Genomic DNA, 16,533 nt, shown 5'->3' on the forward strand with positions numbered 1-16,533 from the left:
GTGACGGAACCCAGCCCTGACTTAACGGGAGCAGCCCAAGGAAAAAAAAAAAAATCTCGGAACGCCGCAAATCACTGTCCTCTTTGTTTGAACCGCATTGTCGCGGTTTGAATGGCGTTTTGCTCCTTCTGCTTTTTTCCCCCAGTCACAGACGTCGAAATGCGTTTAAATTAAATAGTTTTGTCATTCTCGATGACTTTCCTCAGTATCTTCATGAGGCAGCCAGAGGAAACTTCAGTTGAGATCATCGATTGGAAAAAGCTCTCCGCACAGCTTTCAAATCTACGTGACTGTAGAGGGAATTGTAGTTTTGAAGGAAATGCTAATGTCACATTGACGGTCTGGTACAGCTGCGACGTTGACTTCAACTACCAGAGTGCATAGCGTGACTTCCAGAGGATACGTACTGACAACATAAGTTAATTCAAGGCTGCCATCTAGAGGTTTTACAATGAAACTACATCTATATCCACGAAACGGGTAATGCGTTAATTTCATCTACAGTTTAAAGGTCGAAAACAAAATATCTACATCCAACTCAGAGCTTCCTTACTAATTCCTCTGAACGTAATTATAGTTAAGTTTTAAGAGACATTTTAATGGGAGGTTTAAAGGTAGAAAGACAGCACAAGTGTGCCTTTGAATGTTGCAGAGCGCCCCCATATGGTGAGAAATACAAAGAAAACTTTGACCTTTCAAGACCGCCATATGCAGAACCTGAGTTATTTTTCTAATGGCGAGATATGTTCAGGCTTATAAATCTACAGTTAGACTTAAAAAAAATAAATAAATAAAGGAACTACAGCAGAGCGTAAAACCCTGTGTGCATGGCTTAATAATAGCAATAGTTATAAGTGGACTAAGTTGACTGGTTGTGGCTTATACCTACAGTAAGCAATTTTTATTTTCCAACAGAATGTATTCTGTTATACTAAAACATGAAAAACTTACTATTTGATTTCCCTCCAAAGTCTTGATTTAAAAATATCAAAATTGTGAAGTAAATGTGAAAGCAAAACAACCTGATGGGTTGGGACTTTCCTTTTGTCCCAACCCATGACTGAGTGGTTGAACCGGCTTCAGGAAGTTGTCAAATAAATGTTGATTGTATTGCTGTTGTTGTACCTGCTTGGAGAGCTCTCCCAGCTACAGCTGAGCTTACATGGTATGTACACCTGTTCGCAAAGGTTTTTGCCATGATCTTAAACCTGTGTTAATGCTAAGCTATTTTCAGTGTCTTTATCTAAATTTTAGTATTTTATTGCTTTACACTCAGCTCCCTCAGTCTTCGGCAGCGCTGTGATTGTTTTTTTTTTTATTATTATTAGTAAATCATGTTTTTGTTTCACCTTTTTAGGAAAATGAAGGAACTCCTATTAACAACTTTTACAAACACTGTACGTATATTTTAGTAATTTGTAATTACAATAACTATCTAGTAGTGGCATACAGTTTCCTGAATCAAATTGTGTTTTTATTTGAAGAATATTTTGACTCTGACTATTCTTACTATTTTCAGACAAATATTACCATTTTTACTCAGTCTGCTTTGGTCTGGGATGTGCCATGGCACTCTATAGGCCATTTCATTGTAAGTATGTTCTGTATCCAAGTTGTTAAAAGGTAATTACTTATGTTCTATTATCCAGCTACTTCTGTAGACATGGCACTTCAGTTTTTCTTTCTTTTTCATTTCCAGCTCTTTTGATACCGTCAGTTCTAGGTGTGTTTTTCACCATAGCATTTGAGATTTTAGGTATAACGTTGGGTAAGCTAACTCTTATTTTATTATACACTGACATTTTATAACTTTAAATATGGCTGCTGTCGTTCCTTAATCTTTTTGATTTATCAGTTCCCATTTCTTTGTTGATTTACAAGCATGATTATGTTGCTTGAGTATGTCACTAATAACATTTTTCTTCTTAGACCTGCCAGCCCATACTAAAAACTGTAAAGGGCTTCCATATGACAAAAGAGGTAGGATTTTGCATTATAATAAAATCCTACTAAGCCACAGTTCCTTCCAAACTAATTGGCATTACTGGTAAAGACGTGTAAGTCTTAAAATAATGAACCTTTAGATACAGTAACATATTTTGTTGCAGTTCTCTCACTTTGAGTCACCCTTACAATCCCACTCAAGGTACATTTTTGGCAAAAATGAATCCTTATCCAGCCTTTCTCACAGTCAGATGCCATGTTCTCTTGTTTTTGCCCCCAAGAGAGGTACAATATCACCTAAACGTATTATCCTTGATGTTCTATGTTGAACTGTAAAAGCCTTTTTCATAGATGTCTCTAGACTGCTGCACTGTACAATACCTGTACTGCAGAAGTAATGGCAAACTATTAATTCATTTGGAGCACAAAAGCTAATTTAACCTTCCACCTCTTTTCAGATGTGTGCTGGGGATTTGGTCTTGCCTTTTTTGTGGCCTACTTGAACCTTCACTCTTACCATGGTAGGTACCACATACTTGGTGGATGCTTAATACCTTGGGCATATGCTGTTTCATGTGTTTAAACACTCTCCTTTTTTTTAGTCTACACTCTTTCATATGGATGTGGAATCATGATGTTTGCTCTAAGAGGTGCCAAACGAAAATATAGCTTTCTGAGGTATGCAGGCTTGAAAAGCGGCTTACAGTTGTGTTCTTAAGAATTTGGAGCTTTTACTTCATCAAAATTTAGGTTCAGTGTTTCTCAATACATTGGAGAGTTAGTTGTGATCTGATGTAAAACATTACATGTTTTCTTTTTGCTTTTTTTGGACAGGAAGCAGAAACAGCAGGGAGCCTGGAGGTAGCGTACGTTTACAACCTCAGGAAACACAAAACGGGTTTGAAATCATAAAGGCCAAAGAACAAACTTGTTCTGGTAAACTGTGAAGAGTGAGATAAGCCAGGAAGTCATCAATGATGCCATGAAAGAATGATAACATTGGACTTTGCTTTATTTTTATGTTCTCTTTTTTTGTAATGAGAAGCTCCTCAGGAATATGTAGTATTGAAATTTTAATATATGATACCAGGATGTAATTTACTTTTGTATAAAATATTTTGTTTTATATTTAGAATTTATTTAAGTTATGCAGGCACTGAATAAACAGAACAGAACACAAGTTTTCAAAGTCAAATGCAGAGGGCTTTATTACATGATAATATATGGGAGATACAAAATTTCAAGTAACCAAGAAGGTGTTTTGTTTTTTCTCATGTTCACAAGTCAGATGTAACTAAAGTTGCAGCTACAGCCTTTTCTTAGTCATACACTGGATGGACCTGAAACCCTGAGGTGTGTTACTCTGAACAGCTGTAAAAATTAATATTAAAAACGGTGCTGAAAAGGAAGAATAAAGAAGTGAAACCTTATTTAATGGTTTATGATTTCCTCACATTTCTTTGTTTTGTTTTTTTTTTCCTTTTTTTTGTCCCCACTACCTTCTACAAACAAGAACCCACATGCCATCTTTCTGACACCGTTGACACAATAAACACATTAAACTGGGCCTCACCCAGTATTAAAACATTAGAGAAACCCACAACTATGTCTTGTGAAACAAAGTAAATAAAAGAGCACTGAAAACCACATGAAAGTGTAACTAAGATGTAGAGATGCACCGAGACATAAGCTGGTGATCAAAATTCAGCTTGGTTGGCCCTGACCTATGACCTTCTAGCTGAATGAACAAAATTTAATTTGCTTAGGATCAACAAACATACCATACCTGAGTGCTACCAATTTGCTCTTTCAACAGCAGTTTTTGGTGCAGAGGCTGTTACTGAGGGAAGACTAGTTATTTTCTGTTTCAGTTAGGGTTGTTGAAATTAAGCAAAATGACACCCCCAAGGTTAAAAAAAAAAAAAACTTTCAAAGGAATTTTTTTTTCAGTGATAAATGCCTTGCACTCATTGTTGCTGCTTACAAAAGACAACTAGACTTCACTGGCTTCTTGTCATTTCATTTGTTTTTACCCAAGCTTCTCGTGAATGAAATATTGTCATCTGCATATTTCAACTCGGTCCAGCTTTGGGGACTTGGCAACTGAATTAAGAAAGGGGCAGATTGACAAACTTTCAGATATCTCGGAAATCTGGATGTATTACAGCAGAAGTAGACAACGTTAGCTTTTTAAAGTTTTAACCTCTATCTGTCATGGAAAAGGAGGAACTGAGAAATATTGACAGCCTTTTGAAAATCTCAGAATTCAGGTAAGAATCTACACTTGGGAATACAAGCAGAGATGGGTGTTTACAATTGCTAATGCTAATCATGCTAATTGCTAACATTAGATGAGAGACAACTTAAAATCTAAATTCCCCGTCATTTTGTCTGTAAAATTAAAAACACTGCTTTACAGAAACATTTCTGTCTGAGATGTTGCTCCTCATAACTAATGACAAGAAACCTGCTGATATTTCTTCAACAGAAAGGAACTAAAATTGGTTTTGGTCGGTCAAAGCTTTACAAAAACAACAAATCCCAGATTGGTGCATCTCTAGTAGTGTGTTAAAAATAGAACAACAATTTGTTTTACACAGTGATAATCCATCAAAGGCAAAATAACCAATGGCAACAACTGGAACCAATCCTCTCTCCGGATTGGTCCATAAGAAGGTAGAGATTAAAAGTGAAGATGTGTGTGTCAGAGGTTATTTATCTCTGCGTGTTAGGATGAACGCACAAAAGGAAAGTTAAAGCAGACGTCTACTTAAAGGTGAACTGCACAAAATCACAACACTTCAGTACATTTTTTAAGTGGTTTAATGATAAAAATGGGTTCTGTGCTTCCACAACATACATGACTGTCTATCGCCATCTGGAGGGGATTAGTCAGAAAGGTGGGTGGGGCACAGAGGAAATTACTTGGCATTAGCAGAGCTGCTGAGCATCTTTCGGATGGCCTGTGCGATGGCATCACGGTCTATCCCATAGATCTTCAGGAGCTCATGAGGTTTGCCACTTCTGGGAACGTGGGACACGGCCAAGCGGTGCAGAGTAAACCCAGACTCGTTGACCATTGCTGAGGATACTGCCTCCCCCAGACCACCTGTTACAGAACGGTTTAGTCCATTGGAGAAAAAAAATCTGCACACTCTTACAGTAAGAAATAAAATTACTTTATGCCAAGTGAAAACCGTTAGAATCAGCAATTTCACCTGATGTAGAACATTAAAAAAGCTGCTAAACATTCTTCATCAAATACAGTACACACTACAGCCCTGTGCTTTTATCCTATGAAGAGCTGTGCAAAGCAGACTGTGCTATCTAGGTCATGATCTGCCCCACAGGCACAAGCTCAGTTAAGGAAACCTGACAGCGCTCTGCCTCTCTTTCTTTAACATTTACAAAACATACGACTCCACTACCTTCCCTCCGATAGGCGCACACAGCAAAGCATCGTCAGCCAATAGGTCAACGCCAGCACAGCATGCGTGTGTCACTGAGCCAATAGAAACGTGCCACCGCGACACAGTAACACATGGACCAATGGCAGAGCTCTGAAGCCACATTGTGCTAAGACGCTTTTGGCTACCGGGTTGGCGGTGCTCATTTAAAATGCAGGAGCAGTGTGGCGTGAGTAACGATTTCTGAAACCTACCTTCGTAGTAGTGGTCTTCGACGGTGAGGATCCTTCCCCTGGTGACGCGTGCATGGTCGATGATGGTTTTAATGTCCAGTGGTTTGATTGTGAAGGGATCAATCACTCTTACAGAGATCCTCTCTGGAAGACGAGTTTAATGGACCAAAACAATCCGTAAGCATATCAGTTATTTGACAAGTACAATTAGTAGAGGAAACTAAAGATTATACGTAATGCTGTAGTTTTTTCTGCAGTGTTTCACACACAAGATGGCCATGGACATTTTTTTTGTGGCTATTAAATTATGGCCAGTCCTTTTTTTTAGTCCAGGAAAATAAATCAGTTTAAATTCTAACCTACTTTCAAATTTCCCATCAATATTTAGCCTAAGAAAAGATATTCAAAGTAGAGTTTTGTTAGCCCTTTTGACCACAACCATCTTAAACATCAAGGGGCATCTTGATGTGGTCAACTTTCACATTTTAAGCGCACTTTAAGGTTGTCCAGATGTCTGTCTTTTCAGTTAAATTGTGTTCAGTCCTGTATTTCTTATTGTCTTGTACCTTTCTTGAGATGCTCAGCAGCTGCAATGGCTTCATGCACAATCACTCCAGCTGCAACCACAGTCACTTGATCCTCTTTGCCTTGGAACACCACCTGGCAAAGACAATTTAATTTTCTATTTTAAGTTGCTATGTTTTTTATGCTCTTTTTATGTTTACCTATGGAGCAGTTCATTTTGCTAATAGGATAATAGTCACTTACCTTTGCCTGTCCAACATGAAAATCCTCATTGCTATTGTAGATGATGGCATTGTCTTGGCGGCTGGTTCGAATGTAGCAAACGCCCTTATTAAAGAGAATAATCAAGAAAAACATGATGATAAAGGACATTTTTGCTTTATGTAAGGGTTTTAGTACTCCTACGGAGAAACCATCCCTACCTTTGTGGTTGCAGCCAGTTCCACAGCCTTTTCTGTGGTGACACCATCACTGGGGTAGAAGATTGTAGCAGTAGGCAGGGCCCTGAACATAGCCATGTCCTCCAGAGCCATCAGAGAGGGGCCTTCCTCTCCTGTCAGAGGGCAAAATTATTATAATCTATACAATGCATCCAACAGCAAGGCAAATTAGTTTTTTGGTGAGTTGTTGCATGCAGGAGAAAAAAGGTCATTCTGGATTCAGGGTACCTGGACTAACAAAGGGATACTTGGTTCCCTGCTGACAGCTTCCAGTGCAGACACAAAAGGAGAAAGAGGGTAGGATTGAGTTACGATTGAAAGACCAGTGGGGGGGAGGAGGGGAACCACAAGGAAGTCACAACATAAGAGTGGAAGAAAAATAATAACTGGGGAGTCATTGAAATGTTTCTTTATTTTTCCTAAATTTACTATTATTACAGTGAGTGCCAGACACAGTGTGAAGGTATAAAAGTGGATTTTGTGATGGGATATCTGACTGTGGTAAGCATGGCTTATTATTATTATTAGCAATCTACTAACCAGTAGACAGACCACAGTGGGAGCCACACAAGTTGATGTTGCTTTCTGAAATCACTGCCATGCGAATTTGATCATAGGCACGCGTAAAAAAGGAGGCAAGGGTGCTGGCAAATACAACGTTCCTCTCGCGGGCAGCGCATCCCATGGCAACACTGACCTGCAAAAAAAAAAGGCTTCTTATTATGTATATAGGTGTAATATTCCTGTGTCAAGGGAGACAGACGTGGGTCAAACAAACTTGTCCAAACAAAATACATTCCTGAGAATTCAATATTTCTCACAAAAACCTTCCCCCAAAAGTCTCTTTGAACCAAAGACCAGTTCAGCTTAGAGTTAGTGAGAGTAGCTTTCCAAAAATTTCTGCAGCTTATTTTGCCATATGGGGTGAATCAGTGACATACCTCATTTTATGAATAATTTCCTTTGTTCTTTCTTCTTATCGTAAGCACCATAAATATGTTTTGTCAAAAGTAACATATGGTATCAGGATTTTTTTTTTACTGTTTTATTGTTAACTAAAGTATATAAAATTACATCAGATTATCATTCTCACATTGCCTATTACATTTTAACGTTTCTCCTGTATTCAGCCAGATGGTTCCGTCCTCTGTACTGATTAATATTTTACTTGTGAATACACTTGTCATGGCGGTTTATCGTCACATGCATGCACGCATGACCTACATTAGAGATGACTGCTGGAGCCATAGAGTCAGTCTGATTGTCTCTATGTTACGGTTTAATGAAAGAATTAAATGAAGAAAAAGAGAGGTATTTTCTAACCAGGATGATTAGGATATGTTGAATTCAGCATAAGAAGGAAGGCTAAAACCGATTAGGAGCCACAATAAAAGACATGTTAAGTGCAATTTCTTCTGTGTTTGTAAAACATCCCACCAGATAATCCCGTATTAAGAACACAACACTGAAAGTATCAAAAAAATATAACAGGGAATCTGATTTAGTGAACATTTTTATATGTATTCATTTGGGGATCGTACCATGTTCTGCTGAGCAATGTAGCACTCAACAAAGCGGTTTGGATGTTCATTCTTGAAGATCTCAGAGCAGGTGAGGTTATTGGTGTCTCCATCAAGGACCACAACACGTTCGTTGTAGCGACCCAACTTGGCCAGTGCCATTCCATATGCCTTGCGAGTGGCAATCTGTAAAGAAAAAAAAAATCATAATCCAGCCATCAGTTTTGATCAAGAACACCAGTATAATATTGTGTTGCAGTTATTAATTTGCAGGTGTCACCTGGATTCAACCTGAGAACAACTTTTAGTTAATGTATATTTTCAGCAATTATTTGTCCTCACAGGAAGAGATAATTGTGGATAGGTTTAAATACATAAACAATTGATAATGCACAGAGAACTCTTAAGGATTTTATATGCCACAAATAGTAATTGTAATTTTTCAGCAGTAAAATTCTGAAATACTTAATGTACATAGCTGCACCAAAGAAATATTACCTCAACTTTAAACTGCTTTGATTCCCCAACTTTTAGTGTGATGAGTGTGATTGCTAATATTTAAGCAATGTCCTTGAACAAAAAACCAAGAAGCACAGAGAACATAATTACCTGTGAAAAATATTTCCCCAAGGCAAAACCACCGAAATATGTCAGAACTAATCTTTTAAAGCCATTTCTCCTGAAGGAAACCCACAGAAAATATGTCAAAATCAATAATCTTTTAGCAAATTTTAAAGCTTTGACTTAAAAATGTCTATTTTTCTATCTACTAGCAGCAGCCATCTGAAGTAAGATATTCTGTTTCAGCTGCGATACTTTTGGCATTTGTTAAATATTATTTTTAATAAACTTGTTAACAATTATAATAAATTATGTAATTACATAATTGATAAAGCAACATTTTTCTGTATTTCACAAAAAATCCTACCCTAACTTCCAATATATAACCGGTGCCTGTTCTTTTAATCTTTTCTTTATTTGACCTTTCAGAATTGATTAACTTTGCTCCACTTTTAGAGTGTGTAAATGTCTTTTCATAAAATAACATTAAAATGAAAATTATTGCACTGAGCAGTGCATAAAATAGAACTTGGGCTTAGAAAGGTTATTTTCAAAATGTCATTTTTTAAAAACATTAAAGCTGCAGTAAATGTTGTTAGATTAGCTAAGTGGCCTTTAAAAAAGGAGTCTGAACATCCAAACCTGTTAGCACATTACATGTACATAAACAGTGGTACAAATTTAAACAAACATTATGTATTTAATTTGCTATGCATTAGCATAGCTAGCAAACTATAACCTAAATGCTAATTCTTTATGTTTATGCCTTAATGTGTTAGCATGAGGCACAACTTAAGAAACACAATCTGGAAATTGATGTTAGACGTGGTGATTAACTTGAGATTTAACAGCAAGAATTTTGTTAACAGACATAAAAAGGTGAATTGATTCTGCATTTGTGTAAATTTGACAAACTTTTTCTCCAGGCTTGTAGTTCGGTGCACTTGGCATGCGGATGTTCCTCAGGCTAACAGGAGGGGAGTCCTCTATGGGAGCCGGGGGGTAAAGGTGCTTGCTGGTGTTCATAATCCGACTCTGCAGATCCTTCATAACCATCTCAGCCATGTCTTTAGGCAAAGCTTTGGCATGCCAGCCCAGCTTATCCTCTGCAGCTGAAACAGCACACATAAAACGTACAGACATTTTTAGCTATGTCACTTGGAGCTGATAATGGACTGTGTGAGGTTTTGTATTTTATGAAAGAAGTGAGCCGTCCATTTGCAGATGAGGAAGGTCAAACTGTTACCTGGAATCCCTTTGCCTTTGATGGTTTTAGCAATGATTGCAGTGGGTTGGTGACGTGGTTGGCTCAAAGCCTTGCAAAGCTCTTCAACACTGTGACCATCCACAATAATGGCGTGCCAGCTAAACTCAAACACACAGATGGGCTCACAATAAAATCATGCACATCATTATTTATATTATGGATAACATGAAAATGTCAGTGTTGTGATTACTTTAACAAATGCTATCATCATATTTATTTCTACTCTATTTCTACTCATGCTGAATTATCAATGTTCACTATACCCGAAAGCCTCACAGCGCTTCTGGTATTTCTCTACATGATGCTGCAGGGGTGCAGGGTCACTTTGGCCCAAGCGGTTGACATCCATGATGGCCACCAAGTTGTCAAGCTGATAGTAGGAGGCAAACGACATGGCTTCCCAGACAGAGCCCTCCGACATCTCACCATCCCCCAGCAGGCAGTACACACGGTAACTGAGGTGGATAACGACATGAGGGGGCTTTTGTCAGCATCCTTGTGTGTGGTATATACATTTGGTTCTGTTTCTTTCTCTGATCAACATTTTCCACTTGGACTGGATTTCTGTTCAGGATCTGAGCTGTGGCTTTATTATCAAACCCATTTCTAAAATAAAATGAATCTGTGCAAGTAGACAAAGAAGTTATTTTTTGAGAAAATATTTCCGCTTGCGTAGATGTGCTGGCTGATATAAACCAACAAGAAAAGATGAACATCTGATTTTAAGCCCCCTTTCAAATAATGGTTTTCTCGTGAAGAGAAGCGAGAACCAGATATAATCAGAATTTGACTCTACAGTTAAATGTGCTTGGGTGGTTAAAATAATTGAGATGTGACTGCTGCGCTCTGTGATTATTAGAGCAGAAGAATCGTGAGTGCAGACATGTAGCTGCAGCACACACCCACTGAATGTGGAAATCCTCATGAAAATGCATAGTAAGGTACATTCCTTAAAACCCAAATTTTATTTACAGAATCATTAAGTATAAAAAATTTATTTGATTAGTATATTATACCCTTTCAAAATTGAAGGATACTATCTTGTCTATTTTTCTGTGACTGTGCATTCATCTTGGTAATGTAGCTGGGTAATGAGACATGGTGACAAGTTATGTCGAAAGATATCTTTATTGAGTTTACAGAAAAGTCTAGGGTATTTCCATTAAGTTGTCAGTCAAGACATGATAAGGTGCTGAAGTACCTTAAAATAGTCCCTAAAATTTCTATTCTTCCCTGTTGTCCAGAGTAAATGTTTGATGGATTACCTGGATTTATCAAAGTATTTCCCAGTGTAAGCCATTCCACAGGCCACACCAAGGCCCTGCCCCAGGGATCCAGTGGCTACATCGACAAATTGTTGCCTCTGAAAACACATGAATTATGAATGTCATCAGGAGGTGGGGGCTGTTGATTCATTGGGTGCACTAATCAAGGGTAATCCCTGTAGGTGTAGTGCAGTTTGTGACCGTTTACCGGGGTTGGGTGTCCCTCCAGGGTCGAGTCAACCTGGCACAAACTGAGCAGATCACTCTCCTTTAGGAAACCAGTTTCAACCCACATGGAGTACAAGGCAGGAGCAGCGTGACCCTGAGAACAGACACAGCAGCAGCTTAGAATGCCAAGACACAAATATGAAGCATATTCCTGACCATTCCTGAGAACACTGCAGCTCACCTTGGAAAGGATGAAGCGGTCGTTGTTGAAATTTCTCGGATCTTCGGGGCGGTACTTCATGGTATGGAAGAAAAGGACAGACATGATCTCCGCTACGCTGCAGCATGATGTGGGATGGCTGTACAACAGAGGAGATAAGACTCAGAAAATCCCACAGACTCCAGCTCAGTGCTTTGCCGTCACTCTTTTAATTCCAGGACCAACAGAAAGATTACACATTTCTATGTAAGCTGTTTCTTTTAGACAAATACTGCACTAGTTCTGGAGGAAGGTCTTACTGATACATACATGTGTTCATATTTTTTACAGAAATTTAAAAACTTAACATCAGGGAATCTATGAATTTTAAATGAACAGTGCTCAGACGAGGAACTGTTGGAAATGCAGACATGAATCTCAAAACAAACTTGGCTTTCTAAAAACTGCAGTTAAATTTCTTTAAGGGGAAAATAAACGTGTAAATGTCAGATCTGAAAGGTAATCATTATATCCTAAAGAGTACACAAAACACATTTTTTCAGCTCTGTAGAATCCAAAATATTTAAGTGACCTGCTAATCTTAAATAATCTGACTGTTGGTTTCAAAGCAAACATTCACCAAAAAAATAAACCCAGTGCCCCGACTATCCAAAACAATATGCTCAGCCTGTAGTGACATGTAATTCACGCATTAATGCTCAAAGCTATGCATGAACAGAACCACTCCATGTTTCCATTGTCAGAATTTTAAAAATCAAATCTACATTGTAAGGGCTTAATTATAATATATATATATATATATATATATATATATATATATATATATATATATATATATCAGATCATAAAATTTTGAATGTACAATTTTTTATATCAATAGACCAAAGGAGCACGATGCCAGAACACACTGTTCCTCTGAACCTTTGTGTGCATCATTTGTCTTTGTGCGTGCATCTGTGCGGGCATAGCTCAGTCGATTATTTTTCCAAATTGAAAAGCATTATTTAAGTTTCTCCCTGGTACGCACATTTGTGCTGAAACGTCCTAATCCAAGTATCGAGATATCCTTTTCCCCAGATTTAAAGAACAGGCGATGTTTGTGGCTTGAACTCACCCACTTCCAGCTGCAGTCGTTGCCTTGATGGAGTTGATTCGGAGGCGGTTGGCGATGTTCCTCAGCGCCTGCACTGTCTGCTGGTCAGGTTTGTGGTAATCCTCCATGAAGTCAAAGTGTTAAGTTCCACAGCACCAGAAAAGTGGAAAAGGAATGGTGAGTTTGTGTGTTTTTTGTGTAGGTCTGAGCTTTGCCAGAGCAACACTTGTGTTTGTATGTGTGAGAGGGACAGAGAGAAAGAGGGAGAGCAGAGAGCAGAGGCTGGATTTTATCCTACAGGGCTTACAGACAAAATGCACAAGGACAGATGCACATACACACTCACGGACATTAAGACACGGAGGAGGGGGCAGGGTGATGGTGGGGGTGGAGGGTTGAGGGATGGGTGTTACTGCAAAAATATAATGCCATATATTCCACTCATTCTATTGGCTGCAGTGTGACGGTTATGCTGATGGGAGAGGTGTGGTGTTTTAAGCATCTCCGCTTGATCAGATGTGACATTACTGTCTCAACTAATACATCAAAAACGACAGCTGATTACACCTTCTTTTGCACTGACAAAAAGCCACCCATTCTTGTTGCTAAGGCTTAAAAAACTAGCTACTCAAGAAATGCACAGATTAAATATTTGAAGTTACAAGAACAAGAAAAAAAGGGATGCCCAAAATAAATTAATTATATATGAGATATATCAGCTATAAGACATCGATGACCCTTTGCAGCAGGGAATTATGTGCTTAAATGCTAAATCTACAAAGTAAAAGAAAAGAGACGCATATAAAGCTCAGCTGATTGGATAAATCTGCGCATTGCAATCGTATTTCTGCCTTTCAGAATTTTTGACATTTTTCATGTTGCAAACTCAAATCTCAAGGTATTTCAACAAGATTTTATACAGTAGAAGAACCTAAAAGCTATTCATTTAGCTGCTTCACGATTATCCAATAGTTGTGAAGCAGAAGGGAAAATTATGATTTTTAATTTAAAAAATGTGTGCCGTTCATACAGGAATAAAGCACATTTAGTACTGATGACCCAATAATTTTCAGAGCAACCTTTAAGTCTTCAGAGTATGGCTGTACCATTTTTGCATGTTTGCAGTTGGGAAGTTTTGCCCTTTTTTCTGCAAAGTAGCCTGAGTTCAGTCAGAACAGATGGAGAGCATCAGTGAACGGTCATTTTGAAGTCTTGATTTAGGTTTGGCCTTTGGGTTATTCTAAAATATGAACAAACAATCCACACATATTTATCCATCTAGCAGTACATTATACTGTAAAACATTATCACCTCATGCAATGAGGTGATAATGTTATTTTTCTTTACTCTGCATGCAATAAAGAAAAATACCAAATCCAGGCTCTGAATTTATTATTTTGTTTAAATTGTACAATAAGGGTGTGTTCCAAAAATAACAATAAATAATGAGATACTCTTGTATGTTATTCGACGATGCTTTAGCGTTTGGTCTTTTCTCAAGAAAATCCCCTTTGAGCCTGTAGGAAGATTACTCTGCCACCTACAGGATCATCTTTGTCAGTACATTTGACCTGTTTCTATTTTCATGCCATCTGATGTATAATCTAAGACAAACTGAAACGTGAAAAAACCTAAAGTATAAAATATAAGATATTTATAGTTTGCACAATTACTGCGTTGTAAGCATCATAAGTTAGGCACATTTGGTCCTTCTCTCTTTGACTTTATTACACTGACAGTTTGGTTCAGGAACTAGACATATGATCATTTATCATGTACTACTCAAAAATATTGTTTCAGAATAGTTCATGAATTGAATTATTTTAAAGAAATAAAAAATAATAATTCCTGAATCCTGCATGTAATTGGCTGCTGTAAAAGTCACAAAACTTAGTTTTGTGACTGAAAGGAGGTAGAAGAATATTCTTAAAATGAATTATTATGTTTGTGACTTTATTGTCTGTAGTGCTAATATGTGAAGTCTAGGGTAATACGTAAAGGTGGCACATGAAAAAGTTAATACAAATCTATAGTGACTAATATTTAGAACCACATTGGAAGGAGCAGGTAAAATCGAGGTATAATTTTGCTATTTACAACTCAGCATCCTGAATTATAGCATACTACAATTAATAAATCAATTAACCAGTAGTGAAACAGACTTGATGATATTACTCCCTCCTTGCTTAACAGTACATACAGTTTTTGAAAAATAGTCTCACTTTAACATATTTCTGGTCATTGTAGCCAAACATCTTGGTATGTCTCATTAGATCACAGCACATTTCTCCTGAAGGCATCTGGCTTATGTAGGCAGCAAGAAACTTATTTTTGATGGTAACCTCACCTCACTGTGGACAGTAATACTGGTGCTCCAGAATAGTCTTGATCATATAGCTTAAAGCCTCAGTGATTCCTGGGTTGCTCATAAAAATCATAACCTGTTGTCTTTCATCTGAACTGACAGCTTGAGTGAAATTGTTAATATTTGGACACAATTGATTGTTGTAACTTGACAATGATTCTAAAGACACATCAAAACTGGTTTTGGAAATATTACATCAAGTTTCTTGTGTGGCTTCCCAGAAACTCTTTCCTCAAGTCGATTAAAATACAGATATGATGCTTGCTCAAGATCCTTTTCTGTGGCATGAAGCCAATAAATTTAAATCAACTTAAGCAGTCTGCCTATAGGAGTGGTCAAATATCCAGCCAGAAATACATGGAAGACATTAGATGTTCAGAGAGGATATGTTTAAGTAGTAGTCTTTCATAACCTTCTATGACCATGTCCACAATAAATTGCAAAGTGCAACAATTTGTTTTGTTTGATTAAAATTCCAAATTGGTATGAGATTTACGCCTGTTTTGTGTGTATACAAACTTCTAACTGTAATTATGTGTTGTGTTTGAAATTTGGGAGGAACTGAACATTTTGAGATGCATTTCTGCTTAATGCAGACAGACACTTTATTTCTTGAATAGAAAGTCATTGATGATCCTCATAAGCCAAGTGTTTACCAAGAATTAAACACCAGAGGGCGCTGTCTCCCAGTAAATACTGACTGGATGTTGCCTGACATGGAAAAGCATTGGTGGATCTGATAACCAGTACTAGAACTGATGGGAAAAAAAAGACTAAAAGTTCCTCGCATTTATTTTAACTAAGAACTTTAAGTATTAAAAGAAAAACTAACTGTGATAGCAATACTGCAAAAACAAAGAGAAATATGTGCAATTGTGGCACAAGCTTTATGACCATCCCTGCTCCAAATAATTTGTCCGGATCCCCCTCTGCCACATTATCATCTCTGCCCTGGAAGGTCATAGCCCAGCATCTTTGCGTTTACTGTCGGACGGCGATGACCTCCTTTGAGGGCCCCCTCTGCTTCCATCCTGGTTCCACCGACATTGTCCTTCTCTCAGTTTGCAGCAACTCCTCTGGGCTCCTGGGTCCTGTCAGAAAAGCTTTCCTTCACAGAGCCCCACAGGTGCCAGCCAATGGAAGCCTGGGAAGACGATGACACGTGATGGAGCTAGGCCAATGTCTGACTTGCACAGCTGCACACTTCCTGGAGGGAAAGTACATTCAGAAAGCATGAATGTTTCTATTTTTAAATCTGTTTGGCTGAAAAAGAGGAGCAGAAGCATCACTATTAAAATAATACCTTAATAAGTAGATAGATAGATAGATAGATAGATAGATAGATAGATAGATAGATAGATAGATAGATAGAACACATTTCTTTAATGTCAGTCACTCCCTTGAGGTTGAGCCTCTTCCCCTTTGCTCTTATCAGTCGATTTCCTTAAACCGCTCCACAGCCACCATAATGACACAGTTCTTGCCCTTCCTCCTGAGAGCTGTCTATCACCCACAGATCTTACTC

At 37.9% G+C, this 16,533-nt stretch overlaps 1 protein-coding gene across 1 annotated transcript; it reads right to left on the reverse strand.

Moving 5' to 3' along the window:
- Positions 1-3,424: 3,424 nt before the first annotated feature.
- LOC103138147 (transketolase-like) lies at positions 3,425-12,957 on the reverse strand. Its single transcript, XM_007552266.2, has 14 exons — positions 12,665-12,957; positions 11,572-11,689; positions 11,371-11,484; positions 11,163-11,260; positions 10,161-10,352; positions 9,877-9,995; positions 9,546-9,742; positions 8,091-8,255; positions 7,090-7,246; positions 6,532-6,662; positions 6,353-6,436; positions 6,151-6,244; positions 5,606-5,728; positions 3,425-5,053 (listed from the first exon to the last, which is right to left on the reverse strand). The coding sequence occupies exons 1-14, from the start codon at positions 12,769-12,771 to the stop codon at positions 4,866-4,868; spliced, it is 1,887 nt and encodes a 628-aa protein (XP_007552328.1). The 5' UTR covers positions 12,772-12,957; the 3' UTR covers positions 3,425-4,865.
- Positions 12,958-16,533: the final 3,576 nt, after the last annotated feature.

Source organism: Poecilia formosa, unplaced genomic scaffold (assembly GCF_000485575.1).
Source record: "Poecilia formosa unplaced genomic scaffold, Poecilia_formosa-5.1.2 Scaffold2, whole genome shotgun sequence".
NCBI classification, from domain to species: Eukaryota; Metazoa; Chordata; class Actinopteri; order Cyprinodontiformes; family Poeciliidae; genus Poecilia; species Poecilia formosa.

Excerpts from the sequence above, each read along its gene's own strand:
- LOC103138147 (XM_007552266.2), bottom strand. The coding sequence starts at position 12,771 with ATGGAGGATTACCACAAACCTGACCAGCAGACAGTGCAGGCGCTGAGG. Across the intron at positions 11,690-12,664 it reads ACGACTGCAGCTGGAAGTGG|CCATCCCACATCATGCTGCA; the intron begins GTGAGTTCAAGC and ends TCTGTTGTACAG. Across the intron at positions 8,256-9,545 it reads ACTACAAGCCTGGAGAAAAA|ATTGCCACTCGCAAGGCATA; the intron begins GTTTGTCAAATT and ends TTTTCTTTACAG.